The sequence below is a fragment of the Desmodus rotundus genome, chromosome 9, assembly GCF_022682495.2.
Source record: "Desmodus rotundus isolate HL8 chromosome 9, HLdesRot8A.1, whole genome shotgun sequence".
Lineage (NCBI taxonomy): Eukaryota > Metazoa > Chordata > Mammalia > Chiroptera > Phyllostomidae > Desmodus > Desmodus rotundus.
Genome location: NC_071395.1, coordinates 44,929,818 through 44,945,947, shown reverse-complemented (window position 1 = coordinate 44,945,947; position 16,130 = coordinate 44,929,818). Strand labels below are relative to the sequence as shown.

General features: G+C 48.2%; 1 protein-coding gene across 2 annotated transcripts; it reads right to left on the bottom strand.

Annotated features, from left to right (window-relative positions):
• Nucleotides 1-71: 71 nt before the first annotated feature.
• IL27RA (interleukin 27 receptor subunit alpha) lies at nucleotides 72-15,576 on the bottom strand. 2 transcript variants are annotated; one of them, XM_045192506.2, is made up of 15 exons: nucleotides 15,372-15,392; nucleotides 14,833-14,950; nucleotides 14,358-14,524; nucleotides 11,927-12,084; nucleotides 11,685-11,842; nucleotides 9,515-9,674; nucleotides 9,353-9,426; nucleotides 6,762-6,945; nucleotides 6,473-6,661; nucleotides 3,828-3,929; nucleotides 3,597-3,755; nucleotides 1,654-1,779; nucleotides 1,170-1,263; nucleotides 908-1,001; nucleotides 72-781 (listed from the first exon to the last, which is right to left on the bottom strand). In XM_045192506.2, coding segments are annotated over exons 4-15 (1,584 nt in total). In that variant the 5' UTR covers nucleotides 11,928-12,084; nucleotides 14,358-14,524; nucleotides 14,833-14,950; nucleotides 15,372-15,392; the 3' UTR covers nucleotides 72-538. The 2 variants fall into 2 exon arrangements, with proteins under 2 accessions (XP_045048441.2, XP_045048440.2); XM_045192505.2 differs by lacking the exon at nucleotides 14,358-14,524 and having other exon boundaries at nucleotides 15,372-15,576.
• Between the last annotated feature and the right edge of the window lie 554 nt (nucleotides 15,577-16,130).

The window sequence follows — 16,130 nt, the reverse complement described above, 5'->3', positions numbered from 1 at the left end:
TCACTTGGCTAGATTCAAATTATGAGTGACTGTATAAGTGCAGCTGCTGTAACAAAAGACCTCAAGCTACAGTAACTATAAAAACATAAATTTATTTCTCTGGGTGGCTCTGATCCATGCAGTCACTCAGGGACTCAGGTTCCTTTCCACTTCTTGCCCCTACCCTCCCCTTGGGTCTGGCTGAAGCTAACTCATGCCATATCAATGTTCTTCCAGCTCATGGGAAAGGGAAGAGAATATGGAGGATCCCCACCCAGTCCCAGCTTCAGCACAAGTCACTTCTGCTCACATTCCGTTGGTGAGGACTACGTGCATGGACCCACCTAGCTGCAAGGGAGGCTGGGAGTACACCCAGCTACAGTTCTGTTACAGCAGCAGGACAGATTTGGGGAAGTGGCTGCCACTCTGGATTTCGTATATGTTCCTTTATTCCCTCATCCATCCATATATTTCCTATAGGGCCAGGTCCTCTTCTGTAGGGGTCCTTCAATCTCAGGTCTTCCTAGCTGGGTATCCTCAGGTGAGTGGCTCTATGTCTCTAAGCCTCAGTGTCTGCAGTTGTCAAATGAGTACCCCTCTCCTGGCCTGGTTCAAGCCAAACCCTGGGGCTTGTGGGCAGAGGTCCCAGAAGGCCCAGCTCCTCAGGTGTGGGTAGAAAGTGTTTCTCATATCCAGAATCAAGCCGGGAGGAGGCCTGGGGATGCTCTACAACTGGCAGTGGCTCCATCTCCTCCACCTCCAAAGTGGGTGAATCCCTGGGGGGCTGGGCCTGGGGTATCTCCTGGGAAGAGAAATAGCTGAGATTATGGCCCCCATTCTCCCTCAATGCTTCTACCCACTCCCCACTATCTCAGCATCCCCCAACCCCCTAAAGGTTCCCAACAAGCCAGTGAGTGTTTCTGCTCACCTCTACATGGGGCTTGCTGGAATTGCTGTTGGCAGGATCGGGGACTTTCTCCCAGACCCAACGGGGCAGTACCTTGTGCCGCAGGTGGAGGCACCTGGAAGGCAGGTAAGAGTCAGGGAAGAGAATCCAAGTGGCCAGATACCCATGCCTAGGTTGCAGGGGCCAGGAATGTCACAGTCCTGGGGTGTCCCCTCACCCCAGCTCAGTTACTGCCCAATTGCTCTTCCCACTGTGCAGAAGCCCATATGTCTGACTGCCTCACCTTCCGGAGGTAGCTAGGCTTATGCCACAGCATGTCAGGAACAAGCCCCACAGGAGAACGACAACTGGCAGAATTTTCAACTTCAGGGTATTATCTGGGGGAGAGTGGCAAAAGAAGAGTCAGACACCAGGAGTGGGGAGGGGGCAGGTAAGGCTCATTGATGTACTGGGCTTGGGTGAGGGATAAATGAGCAGGACTTATGAAAATGGGTAGGTGCCCCCGGTGGGGAAAATCTTGGGAGTGGGAGTGGGGCTTGTGAACACAGCAGTAATCAGTGAAAGCTCGAGGTCAGAGGTGGGTGAAATGGTCAGAGAAACACATTGCCTGATAACCTACAGCATTATTTAGCAGAATCAAAATGCATCATCAATAACTACCCCCTAAGGCAAAAGGTTGCCCAGTCACTGAAGCCCAGAGAATCATTCCATATCCCCTTAAAATGGAGCAGGACCCCCTACCATGGCACTTCCACCACAGCCCCTACCTGGCAGATGAAGCCGGAGGCTGGGACCAGGAGGGCCCTGTCCTGCGATGGTGGATGCCGTCATCCACAGCTCACAGGGACCCCAGGGAAGGTTGGGTAGGGTGATTTTCTGGGTGCTGCCACTCACTGAAGGACAAACCCAGAAAGGTTAGGGAGATAGTCAAGTCCTACCTCAGGGCCTTTGCATGCGCTTTCTTTCTGTCTGCGACACTCTCCCCCATGTATCTACACAGTTCCTGCCTTCAGGTCTCTGCACAAATGTTGCCTCCCTAAGGAGACCTTCCCTCACCCCATCACATACAAAGTTTCATCTTCTCCACAACCCACCTTTCCTGCTTGATTCTCTACCCACCACTAATCACCATCTGACACACTGCTTAGGTTATTGTTATATACTTTGTTTATGCCTATATTTCCCCCATTAGAAAGTAAGCCCCACAAAGGCCATATTCCCAGGACCTGGGTCAGTCTGGCACATAGAAACCACTAAAAAATGATATAGATTTAATAAACAAGAATAAATGAGTACCACATCCCTCACCTGCATGGAACCCAGTGGAGGGAGGCCCCTTAAACCCAGGGTGGACATTTGGACCTTCCAGAGCGATTTTTGTTTACTTTTTTTTTTTTTACTGAATTGCTCTTTTTTTTGTTTTTAAGCCAAAAAAGGAAGCAACTTTTTCATTTATTATAGGATTATAGGAGACATGAACAGGGATCAAGATATATTGCCAAAGAAAGATGCCCAAGCTAAGTCATCAAGTGAAGAAAGAAAAGTTGCAAAACATCACTGTCATAGGTTCATGAGCCAAACTCTATCCTCAACATGGTATTCTTTTAATAGTAATAATAGATATAACTTTTAACCTAATGATATATGTGTGTGTGTGTATATATATATATATTTGTAAGATACAATCATGGAAAAGTAATTATACTAAAAAAGTGGGCTTTATCAATGAGAGACAAATGTGAAGTACTCATATGCTTAGGCATGGAATGACACCAAAGACTGTAGGGAACAAAGTAGGGGTATGGGGTAAATTGAAACAAGATTGGCAATATGTAGGTAATTGCTAAAGCTGGATGGTGGTGGGCACATGAGGATTTGTTATATTCTCCCTACTTTTGTATGTGTTTGAAATCTTCAAAAAACCAATATACACATAGAAAAACCTGGAAGCTCTGTTGTCCATATCAGTGAAATGATGAAAATGCTGATATTCTTGATGATATGTGCCCACTTTTGGAACAAGCACAGACAATTTTTGTAATTAGGAAAGAAAAGGGTAATCAAGATACTTTATAAAAAGGAGTTTGTGGCCGTGGCTGAGTGGACTGAGCACTGGCCTATGAACCAGAGGGTTGTCAGTTCGATTCCCAGTCAGGACACATGCCTAGGTTGCAATAAGAGGCAACCACACATTCATGTTTCTCTCCTTCTCTCTCTCTCTCCCTTCCCCTCTCTCTAAAAATAAATAAAATATTTTAAAAAATAAAAAGGAATTTTTGCGCAGAGTAAAAATTTAGCCTATACTCAAAGGTATGAAAAAGAAATAAAAATCATATGTAATCCTACAATCCTGTTGACACTGATGGAAATTTATTTCTGCCTCTGCTTTGCTCAATGCTGGGTTTATTTTACAAAAATGGAACCATCCCACATAGTTTTGAATCCTTTTATCTTTTTCACTTAATAAATTTGACAGGCATCTTTCAATGCCAATAAATATAGATTGGAGTCTTCATTTTTAATGGCCAAATGACAGTACATTACACTGACAGCCACCATGGTTATTGTCCACTAGGGAACTGATGACATCATGCATTCTCTCAGGGGCTGAGAGGGAACCAGATGGGCCCATGTGAGGACAAGGGGTGAGGCAGACTGAAGGTGGTCTTGTGGGGGCTGGGAGCAGGGGACGGGAGGCAGAAAAGCTCACCATTCATGCAAACAGAAGGCCTGGTCCCACTCTGTGCACACAAGGTGTAGTGGGTGAGAAGGCCCCGAAGTTGGTGCCTTGGGACCTCTCCCCACGCTATGGTGGGGGTCCCTGGGGGCGCATCCTGGAGTCGCCAAAGCGCTGGGCCCACTAAAGGTGCTGCGGAGAAAGCCAGTGGGTCAAGGTCTGCCGCGGTTCCAGGCCCCTCCATCTTTCAGCCCCATAGCTTACCTAGTTCCTCTCTGAAACTCCAGACTGAGGGAGCAGGGTACAAGCCCCCGGGAGAGACCGCCGTCACTGTGATTCGGTAGGGAGCCCCTCCTTCGAAACTCCCTGGGATGGGGGCGAGGTAGGAACAAAGACCAGTTCAAGGTGGCTCCTCCTCCCCCACAGGTTTCCTACGTAAAAGGAGCTTTCATTTGGGTTTCCAGACGGACACGCTGAGATCCAGATCTGCGTTTGAGTCATTTATCCAGGAAGTAACTCCAGAAAACACCCCGGAGGTCAGTGGGGTAGCGAAACCGGGAAAGAAAAGCAGCCAATAAACAGTGCGTTGGAGAGTAAATTCCCAGTGTGGGCAACGGAGGCTCACTCCCGCTAGTGACCTCTGGGAGGCAGCAGAGAGCACGCGACTGAGACCCATTCGGTTCCAGAAAGGAGCTGGGATATTTATACACCAACTATTATTTGTCATTGGTCAGGGCTGCACCTGAAGCGGCTTAACTCCATGCACTTCCAGCCTTTTGCCTAGGCAAGCAAAATGCTTCAGGGACCAGGAACAGACCTCAGGCCAGAAAATGCTGGAGGCTGGGAGATGGTCAAACACAGAGCTAGGGTGGGGGCCCTGGTCCCACCCATCACAGTTAAGTGAGGTCCCTGCAGTCCCTCCTCAAAACTACTGCTGCTGCATGGCCTTCCCAAACTGGGAATTTTCCAGAATTGAGTCTCCTCTTCTTTTGTCCATATACACATATGGGCCTCAGGACTCCTTCCTACATTTCTCACTCAACACCTTCTCACGCTCTCCCAAGTTCTAACCTCAAGGAAGGATTCCCCAATGTCAAGCCCCAGCCCGGAACTCATTGCTAGGACCAAGACCTGACATTTGAGTCTCCTAGACAACTCCACTTGGATATGCCTCTCAGATACAAACTTATCAAATGGGTCCCCCAAATTCTGTTCCAAGACTCCCCAACCAAAACTGCCTGCTTTTCTCTCCTCCTAAGTCCCACTTGGTGCATCATCTCCTGCTTGGACAAGCACAGTTCCTTCTCTCAGCTTCCAACACCCTCCACGCAACACAGTCTGCTTGCTCCTCCCCCACAGCAGCCAGTGTGTACCTGTGAGCACCTGAGTCAAGCCACTTCCCTCCTCTCTTCAAAATCCTCTGTGGCTCCCACCTCACTCAGACAAAAATGGCAAAATCCTCTCTGTGGTCCATAAGGCCCTGAACACTCTGTTCCATTACCTCTCTGTCCTTACCTCCTCCCACTCTCCCCCTCACTCATTCCAGTCCTGTCATACTGGTCTCCTTACTGACTCTAACACATCAGACACATTCCTGCCTCAGGGCCTTTGCACTGTCAGTTCCCTCTTGCTCCCGTTTTCACCTCCTTTAGGCCTTAGCTCAAGTGCTACGTTCCCAGAGAGGTCTTTCCTAACCTTTCTTTCTAAAATAGCAACTCTTGCCCTGGCTGGTGTGGCTCAGTGGATTGAGTGCTGGCCTGCTAAACCAAAGAGTTACTGGTTCAATTCCCAGTCAGGGCACATGCCTGGGTTGTGGGCTGGGTCCCCGGTTGGGGGCGTACAAGAGGCAACCACACATGGATGTTTCTCTCTCTTTTTTTCTCTCTCCCTTCTTCTTTCTAAAAATAAATAAAATCTTAAAAAAACATAAAATGACTCTCCCTCCCTCCCCTTACACTGACTTATTTTGCTGCAATTACCCTATAGGTACTTGTTTTTGTTTCATTGGCTGCCTGCCCCATGAGAATGTTGGCTCACGAGGGCGGGGATGTTGCTGGCAGGGAGAGTGGAGTGATGGCTCAGGGTTTGGTTTCAGGAGCCTGACTCTGTCATTTAAATCCTAGTTTTAGCCCTGGCCAGGTAGCTTGGTTGGTTACAGCATCGTCCCGATAGGCCAAGATTGCAGGTTCAATTCCTGGTCAAGGCATGTACTAAAATAAGTGAAACAAAAAATTGATGTCTCTCCATTGAAGTTAAGAACAATCTAACAATAGCCAGGGCGGGGGTGGGGGGTGGGGGCGGGGATAGTGGGAAGAGGGTATTACAGGAACTACTATAAAGGACACATGGACAAAACCAAGGGGGAGGGTGGAGAGGGGGGAGGGAGGTGGGTTCACCTGGGGTGGGGTAGAGGGATGGGGAGAAAAGGCATACAACTGTAATTGCATAACAATAAAAAAAAATTTAAAAAAAAAAAAAATTGATGTCTCTCTCTCTCTCTCTCTCTCTCTCTCTCTCTCTCTCCCTCCCTCCCTACCTTTCCTCTCTCTAAAATCAACAAATAAAAATTTAAAATAAATAAATAAATAAATTCTGGTCCTACCACCTACTTGCTGTGAGCCCTCAGGTAAGTTGTTTAAACACCCTGGGCCTTTCTCATCACCTGTAAATCAAACATGATAAATCAAGCATGACAGTAGCAGAAACCTATAAGGAAGTTCAAATGATTTGCTGCTTATGGTAAGTGTCAATAGCTATCACTGTGTACCAGTGTCTAGAACAGAGCCTGGCACACGATGGGTGGTCAATGAATTAATGATACTTCAAGCATAACTCTCTTTCCTGCATACCCACCCATGAGCCTGCTCTCCAACAGCTAGGATGGGAGCCCAGGTGCACTGGGGCCTCACCTCGCAACACAGCACTGAGGTTCCCAGGGGGAAGCCGGACCCAGTTGAGGTTCTCCAGGGGCTCTCCATCTCGAGCCCAGTCCACCACATGTTCCTGCGGCTCTCCAGACCCCTGTTGCCAAGTCACCAGCAGCTCTGTGCTCCCAGCAATGCTACTGACCACCACACCACGGGGGGCAGAGCCTGAATCTGGAGGACAGGAAAGAGAACTTTCAGCTGCCCTCTCAGGAGGCCCCCTCCTGAGCACTTCCAGGGCATTGAGTGAAGAAAGTTCACAGCCTCTTCTTACCCAAGCAGACCAAAGAAAGGTTGGTGAGAGGCTCCGAGCTTGTGGCATTGACGGCGGACATTGCAGCCCACTCTGCCTGGGTTGGGATGGAGGAGCTACAGCAGGGAGTCTCCCAGCGGATCAGTTCCTGACCTTTAACCTGGAACCAGACTCTATAGCTCGCCTGCACACAGTGCCCTGGGGCCTAAGGGATGAAGGAAAGAAGGGGTTAATATCTTCCATTTATCAGCCCTGGATGGTGTGGCTCAGTGGATTGAGCGCCTGCCTGTGGACCAAAGGGTGGCCTGAGGGGCAACCACACATTGATGTTTCTCTCCCTTTCTTTCTCTCTCCCTTCTCCTCTCTAAAAATAAATAAATAAAATCTTTTTAAAAATATCCCCCACTTATCAGATACCTACTGTGTGTCTCAGTGAGGTCACCTGACAAGCCAAATACTTTTGTTGGCTCCACTTTACAGATGAGGAGATGGAGTCTCAGAGAAACTCAGTGGCAGAGGTGGGATTAGAATACAGTGCCAGAGCCAGGGTGAGGTGAGTGAGGCACCCATCTTGGGTGCAAACTTTAAGAGGGAGGATACCAAAAACACAGTAGTGAAGATAAATAAGATTTTAATCAATCAAAATTGATGCCAAAACCCCCCATAACAAACCAAGATTTTTATGATTTCAAGAGTTTAAGTAAAGACAGGATCTGACCCTGCATATGTACAACTCCGCCTCACTCACCTTGCCCTAGTCTGTGTCCTGAGCAGCTCTTAGGGATTTCAGAAGGCCCACTGTTGCATAGAGGAGTGGTTGGCTATACAAATAAAGAGGATGGCACCCTCCAGGGGCAACTGCGAAAATCTGTGCAAATTTTTCTTTGCCTCAATGACTGCTATTTGATGGGCAAGAATCAGGGATGCCACACTGTGAAACAAAAATCTGTCCCTGACCCTTATGACTTTTGAATCTTATCCCCACTGGAAACTCTTGTAGATGAAAAACCTTTCTGGTAATTGATCCTAGAACCAAATCTTTTTTTTTTGGGGGGGGGCTGGTTTTAATAGTCACTAAATCTTTAAATATTCAGAACATATGGGGACTTGCTAGGCAGTTTTTATTATCAACTCCCAGCACAACCTGTGCTTTGATCAGAGAATTTTGAAATGTGCCTTGCATCACCTCCCTGGAAATTGGCTCTAGAGTATGACATGTGATTGATTTTGGTAAAAGCCCCCTTTGTATATGGACAAACTGCATGTTCTCAGTTTTTTATGTGAGTCCCTTAGATTGTTTGTTAATCACAAGTCTATATATTCTAGATCTTGACTTATTTTCCATCTGTCTGTTATGAAATTACTGAGAGTGGTATGTTAAAATCTCCACAAAGGTTGTAAATTCATACACTGCTCCTGCAGTTCTGTTAATTTTTGCTTTATGTATTTTAAAGTCATGTTATTAAGTATATAAAGATTTAGTACTCTTATGTCATCCTGGTGGGCTAAATTTTTTGCCATTACACAGAACCTCATTTCTACTTTATCTTCTACTGAATGTTAAAATTAGAATACTGTACTACTGTATATATTTTAAAATATGTGTATACCTGGGTTACAGTGTCTAGGTATTTTATTTCAGGATGGTAAAGGGTTATTATGAAGTAAGTGTTATGGAACAAAGACACTGAGGCTGTGAATTTCTGTTTGAAAGCCAGTGATCTCAGCTCTGCCACTTACTAGTTGTATGGTTTAAGGTGACCTCTCTGTGTCTCATTTTTGTCATCTATAAAGTTAGTTAATACAAGTAAGTGTGTAGGTTAGGGCCTGGCACATAGTAAGAGCTCTGTTAGTATTATGTAATGGTTAAAATTAATGATATTGGATTGTGTGGCTCAAAAAGATATAGTCCCACCCTGGTTGGTATGTCTCAGTGGGTTGAGTGCTGACCTGCAAACCGAAAGGTCACCAGTTGGATTCCTGGTCAGGGCACACGCCTAGGTGGCAGGCCAGGTTCCCAGTCGGGGGTATGTATGCAAGAGGCAACCAATCGATGTTTCTCTCTCACATCGATGTTTCTCTCCCTCTTTTTCTCTCTCCCTTCCCTTCTCTCTAAAAATAAATAAATACAAATATTTTTTTTAAAAGAAGACATGGGCCCTGTTGTTTTGTTCTTTGCCATATGTACTGTGAGCTAGGGCCCAGGAATGCCTGGAACACAGTAGATACTCGACAGATTTGGATCAACGAGGACTATGGCACCCTTGTCTATCAACTTATAATGCCCTTTTGATACTAGCGTCTGAACCTTTAGCACACTGTGCTGTATTTTGTGGAGCTAAATCTAGTCTTCTTTCCAAATCTTTGTACTTGCTGTCCCCACTGCCTAGAATGCATGCATCCATCTTCCTGTCTCAGCTCAGAGCTCCCAGATGGAGGAGGCATGCTCTGGGCCCAGCCCTGTGCCAAGGACCTTTCTGAGCATTCCCCTCCTTTAAGCCTTGAAGCAACCTCAAGAGGGCAGTACAGTAAATGCTGTGTTCTTTTACATCATCGTAATTACGACTTTCCGGTCATGTGGCAGAGAAATATAACGGGTCCCCACAACTCACCTTCCACAGAAGCAGGGATTTCTGTCCACCTTGTGTCCCACAGAGGTTCCCTGATACCCACACATCTTTCGGAGCTGACAAGGGCACAAATGAAAGGGGCATGACTGGACAGATCTCCAGGAGAGGGGACGAAGGTATAGGGGTAAGCCAGGAGATCCTCACCAGAGGGCAGCGTCTGGAAGGACAGAATGGGGCTCCACTTGCCCCACAGATCCTCCTCTTTCTCCATTCTGCAGCGTCCTGACACCTCGTAGCCAGTGGCTAGCTCTAGGTCCTGGATCTCAACAGGGGTCAGGGGTATGGACTTCAGTTCTGGTTCCAGCTAGGGAGACACAGGAGAGAGCCATGAGCCCAGGAGGCAAGTTGACAGTATTTGATCTTATATGTCATCAGGGTAGCCAACTATCCTTTGCCTGGGACTGAGAGGGTTCCCAAGACATTGGACTTTTGGTTTTATAAGTGGGACCTTTGTGCCAGGTATGGCAGTAGGTGGTAAATTATATTATTACCACCACTTCACAGGTCAGGAAAACTGCGGTCCAGAGAGAGGAAGTGGCTTGCTCTAGGTCATAGAACTGGTGAGTGCTGGAGCTGAGGTTTGTACCAAGGCAGTCAGATTCCAAAGTCTGCATCTCAGCATTGCTCTGAATTGCATGAATAATCACAATGACAACTCCACTCTATGTTATGGTGTTCTGCATCAAAAGCTGTGATTGAAAGAGTTAGTTATCCACAATATTCATTCTCCCCTTCTTCCTCTGGGAATAGAACCTCTGAGTATCAGTTGAGAGCATGGCTATGAAGAATAAAGACTACATTTCCCAGCCTCCTTTACAGTGAGGTGAGACCATGTGACTAAGGTCTGGACACTGAGATATGAGCTGAAATGGTATATGCACCTTCTGGGATATGCTCTTATGGCAGGCCCCCCAACTCCTTCTGGGGTCCCACTACCCTGGGGTTGTCTTCCACCTTCTTTCATGTGAGCTTGGGAAAGTTGCTTAACTTCTCTGATGTTCGGCTTCCCCATCTATAAAATAGAGATCTTAAAAGTGTCTGTTATGTAGGGAGGTTGGGGGATTTATCAAGATGATCCCTGCTGATTGCTTAGCCTGAGACCTCAGGTCTCAGAAATGTCAGCTACTTTTATTCTTTTTGAGTGTTTAATGAGAACCAGGCCCTGCTCCTCACCTGTAAAATGATGCTAAGTGCCGTTATTCTTATTTTAGGTTAACATAAGCTATTTGAGTACTTTTAATCATTCACAAAAATGTCACATAAAGTTTATTGTTTCTCAAAAACTCCAAGTGGGAAATGGCCTCCAGCCACAGCTCTTGGTCTTCGGGCTGCCCAATTCCACCCTCTTCCCCTTAATGACCCACCCCCAGACCCACAGACAGGGACAGCTCTGCAGCCCTAGCCCGCTGAGTAGGTACCGAAGAAAAGAATGACCTTCGTCCCTACTCCCCAAGACCAGAACCAGGCCAGTCATTAAGAATAAATCCATTTTAAAACCAGAGGGGGGAATGAAAGGACAAAGCCGGCCCCATTTGCTATTGTGGCACCATTTGCCCAGCAGGCCTATGACCTTGTTAAACATGATCGCCATTTGCCTCTTCTGAGCTTGTCCCCAGGACTAGAAATTACTGGAAAAACAGAACTAACCACTCTCTATAGCCACAGGCAGAAGATAACACTGGAAGACACTGCAGCTTCGTGTTACAAACTACAGCCAAGGGCCATACAACAGCAACCCCCACCCCCTATTTTAATTCAATTATAATCCCATAAAAGCTCAAAGCCCCCACCCCTCAATGCTGGTGTATCTCTCCACACCATGTCCCTCTCCTTTTTTGGAGACTGAATAAAAACTTTATTTTCTAAAATTAAAAAAAAATCTAAGTGAAATTTGGATTGAGACTGCATGAAATTTATAGATTGGGGGGGGCGTAATTTTTTATTTTTTAAAAACAATTTGCATATATTTATTGATGTCAGAGAGAGAGATGAACGGAGAGAGAGAAATATCAATGTGAAAGAAATATCAATGGGTTGCCTCAACTGGGGATCGAACCTGCAACCCAGGCATGTGCCCTGACCAGGAATCAAACCCACAACCCTTCAGTTTACAGGATGACGCTCCAACCAACTGGGCCACACCGGCCAGGGCAAGGGGGTAATTTTTTAGTTGAAAAACGAATATACATGTTCAGTTCTTTTGTGTGGATGCAGACAGACTCCAAGGTCGGGTAAGAAATGCACCCTAGGCTTGGCCGCTCATCTGGGGATGATGCTCCAAACAGGGTGGGGGGAATGTCCCTTTGACACTCACCAGGGTCCAAGCCATCTGTTGGCATCTTCGGTAGTGGAACTGGCAGACCAGGACCTTATGCGGTGGCCACGCAGGTGGGGACCATTGGATAGTGGCCTCCAGGGGGTCGTCTTCTGAAAAGTCCACGTCAGGGTCCAATTGGGGGGCTTCTGGCTTCACTGAGGAGGGGAGGCCAGGGTACATTAAGTCGGGGCCTCCAGCACCACCCCCCTCCAGGTAGCATCCCCCCTCCTGCCTGTTACTTCGTGTCTCCAGGTTCACGAAGACTGGGGGCCAGAGAGGCTGGCCTGCCTTGGACCCCCAGACAAGGAGTTCATCAGATGTGGTGAACTGTTCCCGTGGGATGGTCACCCAGCTCTGCCCGGTCGGCACCGCCACAGTCCAGGTTCTGTTGGAATGACTGTGAGAAAAGATGTGGGAATTGAGGGGAGGTGTGGCTGGGCCCAAGCCACAATAACAACTGCTCCACTACAAATCTCAGCTCTGCTGCTTTAGAGCTGTGTGACCTCAAGCAAGCAACTTAACTTCTCTGTGCCTCAGTTTCCTTATCTCCAAAGAGGGCAATAAAAGTACCTGCGGACAGGGTGAATAGAAGAGGGGAACCAATGTGATAATGGAATGCACTTACAAAACCATTGGGTGCACAATAGATGCTATGTGAACATTGGTTATTGCATTTATTTAGTACCTACTGTATATGCACATTTATGTCTATGCAACTATTCAGTCGACAAATATATACTGTGTGGGCCCGGTTGCAGAAACTGAAATAGGACTATGACCAAAGCAGGCAAGGACACGTTCTCTGCTTCCCAGTGGGGGAGGCAGATGAGAGACATCAGTATGTAACTGATGGTGGTGTGAGTGATATAAAGAACAACCAAGCAGGGTGAAGAGGATGCAGTATGATAATGGGGTGAGGAGTGACAGTGCTATTTTGGGGAGGGTAGTCAGGAAAGATCTCTCAGATGAGGAGACATTTGAATAAAGGCCTGAAGGACATGAGGGTAGAGTCATGCAGAACATTTTAGGAAGTACAAAGACCCTGGGGTCAACAGCCTGGTGTGTTGAGGAAGAGCAAGGAGGAGCCCTGGCCCAGTGTCTCCGTTAGTTGGAGCATCGTCCCATACATCAAAAGGTTGAGGGTTCGATTCTAGGTCAGGGCATGTACCTGGGTGGTGGGTTTGATCCCCTGTTGGGGCATGTATGGGAGGCAACCAAACGATGTTTCTCTCTCTCTCTCTAAAAAAATCAATAAAAATATATCCTTGAGTGAGGATTAAAAGTAATAATAATACAATAAAATCATATTTTTTAAAAAAGAGCGAGGAGGAGGCCCATGTGGCTGGAGCAGAGTGAGTGGGAGTGGGACGGTGAGAGCAGGGAGGTGACAAGCAGATTGTGCAGCTGCTGGTGGACCTCAGGGAGGACTGGCTTTTACCCTGACTGAGGTAGGAGCCCTGAAAGGCTGTGAGCAGCAGAGGAGCAACATACCCTGACTCAGATATTCACAGGTGCCCTCTGGCTGCTGTGGCCGACTGTGGGGTTGAGTGTGGAAACCAGAGCCCAGGGAGGAGGAGGTGACTGCACCATCCAGGCTAGAAATGATGGGAGATGAACCAGGGTGGGTGCTGAGGAAGAGGGGAATACCATATTCTGGACTACATTTGAGGTGGGGCCAGCAAGGCTTGCTGATGGATCGGATGTGGGTGAGAGAGAGGAGCTGAGGAAGTTCCCAAGGATTGAATTTCAAAGGCTCAAAACAAGTCCTTCATAAAAACAACAACAAAAACACATGTTGGTGAAGATGTGGAGAAACGGGAGTACTCGTACACTGCTGGTGGGAACGTAAAAGGTTGCAACTGCTGTGGAAAAGTCTGGCAGTCCCTCGAAAAGTTAAGCACAGAATTGCCATATAACCCAGCAATTCCACTCCTGGGCATATACCCAAGAGAACTGAAAACAGGGACTCAACAACTCATACACGCATGTTCATTGCAGCACTAGTCGCAATCACCAAAAAGGTGGAAACAACCAAAATGTCCATCAACAGAGGGATGGATGAACAAAACGAGGTCCATCCATACAATGGAATACTACTCAGGCACAGAGAGGAATGAAGTTCTGCTATGTGCTACCCTGTGGATGAACCTCGTACACATTATGCTCAGAGAAAGGAGCCAGACACAAAAACCAATTGTGTATGACTCCACTGATATGAAATGTCCAGAGCAGGCAAATCCACAGAGACAGGAAACACACTGGTGGTGGCCAGGGGTTGGGGAGGGGTCGGGGAGTGAGTGCTCACGGGGATGGAACTTCCTTTTGGGTGACGAAGATGTTTTGGAACTAGGTAGAAATGGTGGTTGCACAACATTGTGAACACACCAAAGCCACAGGATTGTTCACTTTAACATGGTGAATTTTATGTTGTGTGAACTTTACCTCATTAAAAAAAGGAAAAATCCTTTTCTGACTCCCCAACCCTCGACCAGTTAAAACTAGGCCCCCCTTTTGGAGGTGGATGGTGGTGATGGTTGCACAGCTATGTGAATGTCCTTAATGCCATGGACTCATATACATAAAAATGGTTGAGAAAAAAAATGGTAAATTTTATATGTGTATTTTATACCATTAAAAAAAAAAACAACAGCCCCCAACTCTGGTTCCTACCTTTCAATGCCCCTTTTACTCCTTCAAATTTGAAATGATTTGGAGTTTCCAGGTGTGATTCATCATGAAGGAATGGTAGTTGCCCCTTGGACTGTGGGCCCCAGGAGGGCCAGGCTTTCTGTCTGTCTCTTTCACTGCTCCATCTCCAGAGTGGTTGAGCTACTTGCCTAAGGCCACACAGCAATAAAAACATTTTCTCTTCACCAAGTGCCTCACTCATTGGATCCTCAGAACCAACCCTGGGGGGCAGGTTTCATTTATCATTGCTGTGTGATAGAGGAGTGGAGTCTCAGAGAGGGAAAGTGGTCCAGGGTTGTGCAGGAAGGAAATGAGGGAATCTGGCACTGTTGAAGGGCTTGAGAGTTAGGGAGGACTGGGGACAGGTCTCCAGGGTCCTCTCAACCAAACAAGGAGGGAACATGGGTGGTCACCCTGCCAAAGCCTCAGTTTCCCCAAGCCACCCCATTGTACTCACTACTTCTGGCTCTGGAGGTGCAGCATGGAGGGAGCTCCCAGGTCCCCAAGAGACTCCCACGAGCAGTTCAAGTCGCCCAAGGGTCCAACACTATAGCACTGCAGGGGCCTGGGGCTGCCTAGAAGGGAGGTGGGAGGGTCCTAGTGAAGGGAATCAATTCCCCCAGCCGCCTGCACAGCCCAGAACATGAACTTCCCCCAACTATTGAAAATCGTGGAGGTGATGGGGTCCCTTACAGAAGTGAGCAGGAGGAAGGGGGCCTGGGCACCTCTACCCAGGCTTTGCGCATAACTCCTCCCCTCCCTCAGCCAGCCACATCCTGTTACCACCCCAAGTGCCCCCACCCCTGGGCTCTGGCTTCCATCCCCTGCCTCCCATTCCCCACTATTATCTTCACTCAGTCCTTGCCCAAGGAGGAGCAGAGTAGCGTCCGGACACCTGTCATTCATTCCGAGAACTTGGAGTTCGCCCTGGAGGATTCGCGCTTTAAGAGTGAGCGTGCGGCAGAGCGCCTAACACGAGCTCGCCCCAGAACTCACCATGGGGAACTGTCCGGTGGAACAGCAGCAACAGCAGAGGCAGCAGCCGGCAGGGGGAGGCCCGGGCCCCCCTCATGGCCTCCCCAGCACCCCCCAGGCTCCCCCAGTCCGGCCCGGCCCTGCTGGGCCCTGGTGGACGCACCGCTGGTCTCTCTCTCCGGATCGAGCGACCCAGCAGCAACGGGAAGCCGAACCACCCCTCCCAGCCGCCTCCGCACCTTGTGCTCGGGCCCGCCCTTTCCCCGCGACGGAAAGTCCCGGGGAAAGGGGGAGTGGGAAGGCGGCCTGGGGTGTCCGGGGGAGGTGGCAGAGGGCTCAGCCTAGCTCTCCTGAAACTGAGCGCCCCCAACAACACACACACACACTGCGGAGTCCTTCGGAACTTTTATTATTAGGGTTGGAGAAGCTTCTATCTGTCACCCTACCCAACCTCTAAACCCAGTATGTGAAGGGAACTCAGGGGTCTCAACACCAACCCTGGGGTCCACAGCCTTAGAACCCCAGCAGGTGGGATTGGAGGGAGAGGGGCTGGAAAGCAGAGGGAAGGGAGTGGGCAAAGGCTAGGCTGGGTCAAGGGCATCATATAGGATGGCCATGGGACAGTGACCACAATTCGGATGGGAGACAGTACCAGTTTTGTCAATGGATTCTTCAGAGTGGCCAGTTTGGGGAGAGTAGGGACACCGTTGGAGAGGGGACAGTATAGTCCCGACAAAGGCATGATATGGGCTGGGGAGAGGTCAGGGGTCAGGATCTGCA

Excerpts from the sequence above, each read along its gene's own strand:
- IL27RA (XM_045192505.2), bottom strand. The coding sequence starts at position 15,447 with ATGAGGGGGGCCCGGGCCTCCCCCTGCCGGCTGCTGCCTCTGCTGTTG. Across the intron at positions 3,756-3,827 it reads GAGTTTCAGAGAGGAACTAG|CACCTTTAGTGGGCCCAGCG; the intron begins GTAAGCTATGGG and ends CTTTCTCCGCAG. Across the intron at positions 1,002-1,169 it reads AGCCTAGCTACCTCCGGAAG|GTGCCTCCACCTGCGGCACA; the intron begins GTGAGGCAGTCA and ends CCTGCCTTCCAG.